The 9,893-nt window shown below is 52.4% G+C and overlaps 1 protein-coding gene across 1 annotated transcript; it reads right to left on the bottom strand.

The window, feature by feature from the left end:
- Positions 1-333: 333 nt before the first annotated feature.
- On the bottom strand, positions 334-4,028 carry DPM2 (dolichyl-phosphate mannosyltransferase subunit 2, regulatory). Its single transcript, XM_049774230.1, has 4 exons — positions 4,000-4,028; positions 3,504-3,593; positions 1,984-2,086; positions 334-649 (listed from the first exon to the last, which is right to left on the bottom strand). The coding sequence occupies exons 1-4, from the start codon at positions 4,000-4,002 to the stop codon at positions 594-596; spliced, it is 252 nt and encodes an 83-aa protein (XP_049630187.1). The 5' UTR covers positions 4,003-4,028; the 3' UTR covers positions 334-593.
- Between the last annotated feature and the right edge of the window lie 5,865 nt (positions 4,029-9,893).

Raw genomic sequence — 9,893 nt, forward strand, 5'->3', positions numbered from 1 at the left:
CCGTCGGAACCACCCAGTTATGTTTATTGTTTTGAGATACCCCCATAGGTCAATGGCAGGACTGGGCCTCCCAGATAAGCAATCAGTCTGGGGGCCTGGTGTGGTTCCCTCAAGTGGCCTTAGGCCTGGATGTGGACCAGTCCTTGCTCCCCACAGGCTTTCCAGGTCCGGGAATCCTTGTGAACTTGGGCACCATCAGCCCCCCACCCCATGAAGCTGCATTCATGGCCGATTAGGAAGTAGCTGGATGCCACCTCAAAACCTGCCAGATCCCACACCTGCCTCAGACGGGAGGCTGAAGCAAGAGGGGAGAACCCAGAGAAAAAGGTCATGGGGAGTCAAAAGGTGAGGTGGGGAGGAGTAGCCCTTTCTAGGTCCTGAGCCAGAGGGGTGAGAAGAAGTATTTCTGGGTTTTCCTCCTTCCCAGCTCCTGGGAGAGTTCGCAGGGGTATGTGGTCCGTTGGGCGGAGTCCTGAACAGCTCCATTCCTCGGAATGTCTGTACGACAGCCAACTTTGAAGGGCTGCCGGGCCAGGATGGGGCCTTAAGGGAAGGCAGAGAAGGGACTGGGCCGCCCCACACCTGCTGGGCTGTCACTGAGTCTTCTTGGTCCGCTGGTTCTTCAACATCACGTAGGAGATGAATAGGCCTGTGAGATCCCAAAGAGGTCAGATTAAGTGCCAGGCCGGTAGGTGTCACACTGGGCAGTTGCCACCAGGTCTTTTTTTTGGGGGGCCAGTGATGCTTAGGGATTACTCCTGGCTATGTGCTCAGAAATCACTCCTGGCTTGGGGGACCATATGGGATGCCTGGAAATCGAACTGCGGTCCGTCCTAGGTTAGCGCATGCAAGGCAAAGTGTCCTATCGCTTGCACCACCACTCTGCCCCCTCCTTTTTATTTTTATTTATTTATTTTTTTGCTACCAGGCCTTTTCCTCTGCTTGCACCTATTCTTTTCACAAACACCAAGTAGGCAAGTATCTATAGGGGCCAGTAATTCTCTGAGCATCCACAACCTGTAGGAAACAAGATCCACCCCAGCTGTCACCTGTCCAGCTCTCCTTCTACACTCCCCCAGTTATCTGGGTATGACTCATGCAACCCCTCTCTCCAGCACTGACTTAAGGCTGTTCCAGGATTTCAGAACAAAAGAGAAGGGAGTTAGTCCAGCAATCAGGGCACACACCTAACATGCACCGATCTGGGTTCAAATCTCAGCATCAAATGCCTTGCCGGGTACAGCCCTGGAAGCACCGCTGGGGTTGCCTGGATGACCCCTGGACTGCAGAACTCCAAGCAGTACTATAATCTAAGATCCTTGCATTGAATCCCTAGCCTGGCTATATAAGAATCATAAGAAGTGGGGCTGGAGAGATAGCATGGAGTTAGGGCGTTTGCCTTGCATGCAGAAGGACGGTAGTTCGAATCCCGGCATCCCATATGGTCCCCTAAGCCTGCCAGGAGCAACTTCTGAGAATAGAGCCAGGAGTAACCCCTGAGTGCTTCCAGGTGTGACCTCCCCAAAACAAACAAACAAACAAAAGAATCATAAGAAGGGGATCAAAGTGATAGCAGAGCAGGTAGGGAATTTGCCTTATATTCAGGGCCAACCCGGGTTCGATCTCTGGCATCCCATATAGTCCCTAGAGCCTGTCAGAAGCAATTTCTGAGCACAGAGCCAGGACTAACCCAAGTGCCACCAGGTGTGACCGCTCAAAAAAAAATCACAAACAGGGCCCCCCTGTATCACATGATCATAGTTTGAGAGGTCCCATCTCCATCAAAGAATGAGGACCCCACAGTCAAGCCCTGTGTGAGTCAATCCATTAATTCTGGGAGCCACGGGGCAAGGGCAAGCAGAGGTGGTAGTGTGGGGGAAGGCATCAGAAAAAAGGGGATACTCCCACTGAGTCAGTGAGCATTTCAGCGATGACAGAGGGTCGAGGGGACCCCAGATACTGACCAGGGTGGGGGCAACTCACCCACAAACAGTAGCAGGATGAGGCCAGCGACCAAGGGGATGACCACGGCATAGATGCGGGGCAGGAAGTACTTGTGGATGACATGCTGGCTGTCAATGAAAGGCTAGTAGAGGGGACAGAGTGTTAGTGAGTCCAACAGTCCCCTTCTTCAGCCCCAACTGAACCCTAAGCTCCCCATCTATGAAGTTGAGCCCTGCCAAGCACTGCTTGGTATTTGCTATCTTTAAAACAATGGTGTCTGGGGGCCAAAGAGATAGCATGGAGGTAAGACATTTACCTTACATGCAGAAGGACGGTGTTTTGAATCCTGGCATCCTATATGGTCCCCCGAACCTGCCAGGGGCGATTTCTGAGCGTAGAGCCATGAGTCACCCCTGAGCGTTGCCAAGTGTGACCCAAAAAAACAAAACAAAACAAAAACAAAAACCCCAAAAAAACAATGGTGTCTGGGGGAACTGGACTAGGTCAATAGTAGGCCACTATGCCTGCCCTATGCTGGATCTGGGAAAGTCGCAAAACTGGAAGGCACGGTTTGGTTCGAAGGTAGCTTGGCAGCAGGCAAAATGTACATCCTCAAATGATTGCCAGCCTGTGTCTCCAAGGCCTTTTCACCAAACACTTTTCTTTTCTTTTCTTTTCTTTTTTTTGGGCCACACCCAGCGGTGCTCAGTGGTTACTCCTGGCTGTCTGCTCAGAAATAGCTCCTGGCAGGCACGGGGGACCATATGGGACACCGGGATTCGAATCAACCACCTTAGGTCCTGGATCAGCTGCTTGCAAGGCAAACACCGCTGTGCTATATCTCTGGGCCCACCAAACACTTTTTTTCAAAAGATACTAAGTTCTGGGGCCAGAGTGGTGATGCAGCGGTAAGGCGTTTGCCTTGCACCTGTTTGACCTAGGATGGTCCCTCCAATCCAGGAACAATTTCTGTTGTTCCTACACATAGCCAGGGTGTAGCCCAAAAACAAACAACAAACAAAAAGATGCCAAGTTCTGCAATGTTTTCCCTGCCAGACACACTGCCCTTTTTAGGCGGTCACCAAACGTATTCGTCCTAAAGACCCCACCACCTCTGGATCCACTAGAGTCTGTCCTGCCTAGGTCTACAGGGTAAACAGAGGGCTGAAACACATGCTTAAGGCAAAGTGGATCAGAACCGCCTCCAGCTATGGGAGGCGAAGAAGATGCCAGTCACCTGGTCTATCTTTCTCAATCTCTGCTCCCTCATCCGTAAAATGTGGAGGTGCTGAGGCAAGACTGATTATATAGCAAGTAGAGTATTTGTCTTGCACGACGTGGGTTCAATCCCAAAACTCTATATGGTTACTCAAGGGCCGCCAGAAGTGATCTCTGAGCACCTCTGATTATGGCAACCCCCCCCCAAAAAAAACCCAAAAATATATAGAGGTGCAAAATTACCAACTACAGGGCATGGTCACATATGGTTGCATCAAGGTTGGCTTCATGATCCAGGAATGGGTGGTAGTGAGGGGGTGAGGACTGGCTGGCATACATACCAGGAGAATCACCCAGGCGGTGTAGTAGGTGAAGATGATGAAGCTAACAGCGACGAGGCCGAGTCCCACTACCTGGTCTGTCCCCGTGGCCTGCAGAAAAGGGAAGAGTCAGGGGCCAGAGCGATAGCATAGTGGTAGGGCGTTTGCATTGCATGCAGAAGGAAGGTGGTTCGAATCCCGGCATCCCATATGGTCCCCGGAGCATGCCAGGAGCTATTTCTGAGCGCAGAGCTAGGAGTAACCCCTGAGCGCTGCCAGGTGTGACCCTAAAGCCAAAAAAAAAATTAAAAAAAGGAGCTTCCCATTCATAAAAACAGGCGTGGGGAAACGTCAGGACAAGCTGTCAATTTCACGGCTAGGATCAAGTGCCTGACTTCGACCTTCCCATCGAAGGACAATGGGTCCAATGCAGAGCAATCCCGGTGCCACACGTCCCAATTCAGGGGTGAACCTGGAGCCTCACCCCCCAAGTCGTTCTCCCAAACCTCTAGCTCACCATTTTCCCCGCGCTCGGCCACCGGAGCGGTAAGCCACATTCACTTCCGGATCCGGGCCTGCCGGCTTTGGTCCCGGGGCATGCCGGGAGTTGTAGTCCGGAAGTAGTAGTCGACCCGGCCTTAAGTAGTCAGAGACTGGGCGGGGGCCGGGGCGGTGGCTCAAGCGGTAAGGCGTCTTGTCCGCGTTAGCCTAGGACGGACCCGGTTCGATCCCCCGGCATCCCATAGGGTCCCCCCAAGCCAGGAGCGATTTCTGAGCGCATAGCCAGGAATAACCCCTGAGCGTCAAACGGGTGTGGCCCAACACCCAAAAATAAATAAATAAACAAACAAACAAGACTATTCAGAGACAAGCCAGCACCTGCCTTCACCCTGCTTTGCGTGTGGGGAAAGCTCCTCAAAGGCCTTCTGGCCCCTTTAGGGAGTGGGTGCGAGAACCCAGACTGCTTGGCAACTTAGGGCTTCAGGCCTGGCAAAATTGTCCCAGAAAAAGAATCCAGATCCCAAAGCCAGGGAGTGACGCAGGTTCTTTAGTTTCAGGTCTCAGTCGGGGATAATAAGAAGGAAGATTTGCAGATCACCATTTGAGTCCAAGCGAAGGCTGTTTGCGTAATCTTGGAGCCCAGGCCCCAATCTGACTCTGAAGGGGTGTAAGGCTGAGAATGTCCACTGCCTAAGGGGTTGACTAGAGCCCAGAGTGCCCCCTTCAAAATTCTTGGCCTCCCATCACCATCACACTTGGCTTCTTGCAAGTGCCAGTTCATTGCCCGGCAAAGAGCCATGCCCACCCTCCCGACCCTCCTTCACCTCTTGAGTCCTAGGTGACCTGGGACCCCAAAGAGCAGCTGCACCTGCCTGCAGGGCCGGTCCAGAGTCAAGGGAGCTTGCAGGGACCTTTGGGCGGCCTGTGGCTCCGGTGCTGGCCTAAGTCTGTCCATGGAGGCCTGTGCTGGCGCCACTTACCCTCTCCCCCCAGTGGCCACCTGCACAGGGGTGAGGGCTCCTCTGGGGCAGCAGTGTCCAGTCTTTGAGTTGGCTGAGACCCTTGTTACTCTGACCTTCCTAACCGTGTCTCTCTGGGTGTCGTCCGTGGCTACTGCTGTGGACCCAGTGCGGCCGTTGGGGTGGGGGAAGAGTGGCACAATTTTAGGAGTTTTTTTGTTTGTTTACTTTCTCTCTGGGTCACACCTGGTGGTACTCAGGGGTTACTCCTGGCTCTGCGCTCAGAAATCACTCCTGGCTTGGGGGACCATATGGGATTCTGGGGATAGAACCTGCATTCGTCCTGGGTCAGCCACGTGCAAGGCAAATGTCCTACTATTGTACTACCCTCGGGCCCAATTTTAGTTTTGACTCTATTTATTTATTTATTTTGGTTTTTTGGGCTACACCCGGTGACGTTCAGGGGTTACTCTTGGTTTTGCGCTCAGAAATCGCTCCTGGCTTGGGAGACCATATGGGACACCTGGGGATCCGTCCTAAATCAGCCACGTGCAAGGCAAACGCCCTACTGCTGTGCCACCGCTCCAGCCCCATTGAATCAGTTTCTTTGGTTTTTGGGTCACACCCACAGCGCTCAGGGGTTACTCCTGGCTCTATGCTCAGAAATAGCTCCTGGCAGGCTCGGGGAACCATATGGGATGCTGGGATTCGAACCACTGTCCTTCTGTATGTAAGGCAACACCTTACCTCCATGCTATCTCTCCAGTCCCTGGCTCAGTTTTTTAAAATCTTTGGTGGGGGGGGGTGCTTTGTTTAGGGATTTGTGGGGCTACACTGCTGTTCTCAGGAGCTAGTAGTAATCAGGGGGACCAGTCTTGGTGCCAGGTGCACCAAATGCAACCAGAGGTGCATTTCTCCTTGCTGTTCTTATCTCCAGCCCAAGTAGTTTTTAGAATTAGTGACTTGTTAGATTCCGGGGTGCCCTAGAATATAGAACTCAGGGCCATGCGCATGCAACATTTAGAAGTGCAGTCCAAACTGTGTGTGTGTGTATGAGAGAGAGAGAGGGAGAGAGAGAGAGAGAGAGAGAGAGAGAGAGAGAGAGAGAGAGAGAGAGAGAGAGAGAGGTAGCCAGACAGAAAGACAGATATACATAGGTACTATCCAAACTACTGACATCTACCATGTTTGTATGATAGAGGTATATTCCAAACTGCTGGCATTTACTGTATGATAGAGGTATATTCCAAACTGCTGGCATTTACTGTGTGTGTGTGTGTGTGTGTGTGTGTGTGAGAGAGAGAGAGAGAGAGAGAGAGAGAGAGAGAGAGAGAGAGAGACAGAGACAGAGACAGAGACAGACAGACACAGACAGAGTGAGATCCAGAAGTGCAGTCTAAACCTAGCACGTTTCCAGGACTCACAGATCACCATCTCATCTCAATGAGTTGCCCTCCCAATCCCCCAAACTCAGAGGAACACCCCTTTTGGTCTTCATCCCACTGTCTTCCCCAGGATAGATCTTCACCCCACAGAATTGCTGGATGGGGAAGCAGCTTCCGGAGTTTCAAGGACCATGATGGCAGCATGGTCCAGTTTCAAGGACCATGATGGGTGGCAGCAGAAGGGGAGGGCAATGCTCCACAGCAGCGGGCTGTCTAGTCTTTGTAATTCCTAGTCACTGTGAGGCCCACAGAGGTTAAGTCCAGCCTGGGGGCTCTCAACTCTGTGTCCAGTAGAGAGCCAGAGCACGGAATGCAGATGAGGTGGGAGACAGATCCGGCACACCCCACACCCAAACCCAAGTCTTGGTTAGGCCTGATATCCGCATTCTCATTTGAATCCCAAGCCCATTTGCAGTTTGGGGAAACTGAGGCATATATGGCTGTTTAATTAGGTGAAGTGTAGCAGGTCCTAGGATCAGGAGTGGGAATTCATATGCAGTGTCCCATTTTGGTTTTGGGGCTTTTTGTTTTGTTTTGGGGTCATACCTGGCAGCTCTCAGGGGGTTACTTCTGGCTCTGTGCTCAGAAATTGCTCCTGCCAGGCTCAGGGGATCATATGGAACACCGGGGATCAAACTCAGGTCCATCTGGGTCAGCTTCATGCAAGGCAAACACCCTACTGCTGCACTATCGCTCCGTCCCATTCTGGGAGCTGGGCAAAGACTAGAGGATCATAAATTAGTTGTGATCAGCACAGAGCAATCATTTTGGTTCCTTGAGCAGGAACTGGGGGTGTGTGTGTCACATAAACCATGAGTAAATGTCTAGGGGGAACATATTCATCCCAGATTCATCCCAAGCATTGTTTAAGTTAGCAACCACTATGAGATGAGAAAATTGCTCAGAGCATCCGTGTATCTTTTTTTTTTTGTTTTTGGGCCACACCCGGCGGTGCTCAGGGGTTACTCCTGGCTGTCTGCTCAGAAATAGCTCCTGGCAGGAACGGGGGACCATATGGGACACCGGGATTCGAACCAACCACCTTTGGTCCAGGATCGGCTGCTTGCAAGGCAAACACCGCTGTGCTCTCTCCGGGCCCGCATCCTTATATCTTAATTCTACTTGCTCTAGAGTTGTGTGAGCTATATCGGGGCTCGGCCTATCAGCAATTAGCAGGCTGAGTTTCACATACAAAACTGTCTCTCACTCTCCTGAATGTCGGTCCATTTCTGTGATAATCGTTCATGGCGAGAGCCTGGGCTCAAGGTTGCCATTTCCTGGGTATTCAAACCTGTGTCCTCCTCGGGAATCGGCAGACACTAAGGTGAGGGATATTGGGTGGGGGACTGCAACCAGTCTGTGAGAAACCTCTGGCACCTAACACTGTCGCCCTCAAAAGATCCTCTTCCCCCTCTTCCCCCAGGTTGTGTAATATGGGTCAACTCACAGAGACAAAGAAAACCAAAGAACCATAAAAATAAAAACGGCAACATTTAATCCCCCTCTTCCCAAACCGATACCAGGCTGAGTCCTTGAAGCTGTTATTTCTAAGACAGAAGCTGGGGACAGATACACAAAGTGCCCGCTGATTTGAGGGTAGTGAGAGCGTTGGGGGGGGGGGGCACACAACAAAACAGAAGGCATCCCCGACCCCATCTCTGCTAAGGAGCACTTTCCTTTCCTGGCAGATCCTGCCTGGTGGGCAATTTGTGGGGGTGACTAGTAAATAAAACAAAAACAAAACAAAAAAAACCACCTAAAAATATCATAGACCTTTATTTTCTTTCAATCTCCTAGTAGAAACGTTAAAACTGTCTTTCAAGAAGATTCCAAACTGGCATTGCATAGACCAATTCCTTTCCAAAAATATCTCTAATATAGTCTGTGCATCTCTCTATAGATTTTTAGGTCCAGGAGCTGGTGGGAAACCAGACTCAAAGAGGGGGGCAGGAAGAGGCTGGGACTCCAGCCAGCCTTAATTTGGTTGTGGCTCAATTCCCAGTGAGTTCAGTGACCCTGGCCAGGGTATGGTGTTGGGAGGAAGAGGTGGCTCATCTCCTTTCAGGTGAGTGGGTTCTAATATCGGGGGAAGACTGCTCCAACAGCACCAAAGCTGGGTGTTTTGTGCACATAGACCCCAAATATACCCTAACTGCACCTTCTCACTGGGCTGAGGTCATGCAGACACCCAATCTCCTGGGGAGGTCCCTTACACTGAACAATGTGGTCAGCTCCCCAGCCAACTGCCAGGGGTCTATGGGGACAGGGGGTGGGGGGGGACACAACCCACAGAGTAACTGGAACCTTCTCCAGCCAGAACCAACATCCTGACTGGCCTTGGCAGGCACCTTCTAACATTCATTTTCTAGACCAGTTAGGTGATTAAAAACATCAATGACAGCAACAAAAACCCCAGAAACCTCCTATGCCAGGAGGTTCCAGGACCAAGGCTTGAACCCTTGCCAGCTGGGGCAGAGGGGCCAGGAGCCCTCCCAGCCTGGGGAGGAACCTCCAGCTCACCCCCACCACAGAGAGCATCAATACCCTGGCCCCCTCCCCGAACCCCAGCCCTGCTGGGACCCAGCTAGCGGGGAGGCCAGAACCATCGCCCTAATCTGAAGGAGGAAACAAAGCGAACTGTGAATCCAAAAAAATAAGGGGGGGTGAGTAAACACCAGCCTGCTGGGTTTCTACAAAATAAGACTGAAGAGCGGCAGGGAGAGTTTCCAGGGCCACCTTCAAGCAATGAGGGGAAAGTGCAGTGAGCAGAGGTTTTATCAAGGAACAGAGGCGCAGGAAAATTTCACCCCTTAAAGGTCCCCATCTCTCCCTTGTCACAAGCAGAAATGCATTTGGGGGGTGAGGGGGGGCTGAGGACTTTCTGCCAGGAAACCAGCTCCAGGCCTGTCTGACCCAGCCCATAAATTCTCTAGCACAGGCCCCAGTCCAGCCTGGAGGGCCCTGAGGCGAAAGAAGGTGGCCTGGTTAGTTGAGACCTCTGACCTCCAAGGCCTCGAGACACCTTTCCTGGCTTCCCTCAGGAAACCAGCTGCTTGGGGAGCCAGCCCCGGGCAGAGGAGACACCCACCCTCACCCCTTTATTTTCTCAGCATGGGTGCTGGGCCTGAGCTAGAGCTACAAGCGGAAGGATGTGCCACGTTCCAGCCGGCTGTGGACTGCACTGCAGCCAGAGGCCCGGATCCCAGGGTGAGGGCACAGGGCAGGGCCGGGGACTGTGCTGGAGATAAGCGTGTGCAAAGTGCAGGCTGCCGAGGCAGCAGGGGGGACATCTGTTGTAGGAGGATTGGGGAAGGGGGTGTCTGAGGTCTGAGCTCCCAGGAAAGAGGCCGCCAGCGGGTCTCCTGGGACATGGAAAGGACTGCTGAAGCACTAAGCAGGGGGTATGGTGGGAGGGTCCTGGTCCCACATGGGCACATGGCCAGTGCTCCTGGAAGGGCATTGGGCCCCTCGGCCACCCCCATGTGAGTCTGCAGAAGCTGCTGCCA

The sequence above is a fragment of the Suncus etruscus genome, chromosome 5 (assembly GCF_024139225.1).
Source record: "Suncus etruscus isolate mSunEtr1 chromosome 5, mSunEtr1.pri.cur, whole genome shotgun sequence".
In the NCBI taxonomy this organism is placed as follows: domain Eukaryota; kingdom Metazoa; phylum Chordata; class Mammalia; order Eulipotyphla; family Soricidae; genus Suncus; species Suncus etruscus.

Excerpts from the sequence above, each read along its gene's own strand:
- DPM2 (XM_049774230.1), bottom strand. Across the intron at positions 2,087-3,503 it reads CCGCCTGGGTGATTCTCCTG|CCTTTCATTGACAGCCAGCA; the intron begins GTATGTATGCCA and ends CCCCTCTACTAG. Across the intron at positions 650-1,983 it reads CATCCTGCTACTGTTTGTGG|GCCTATTCATCTCCTACGTG; the intron begins GTGAGTTGCCCC and ends GGGATCTCACAG.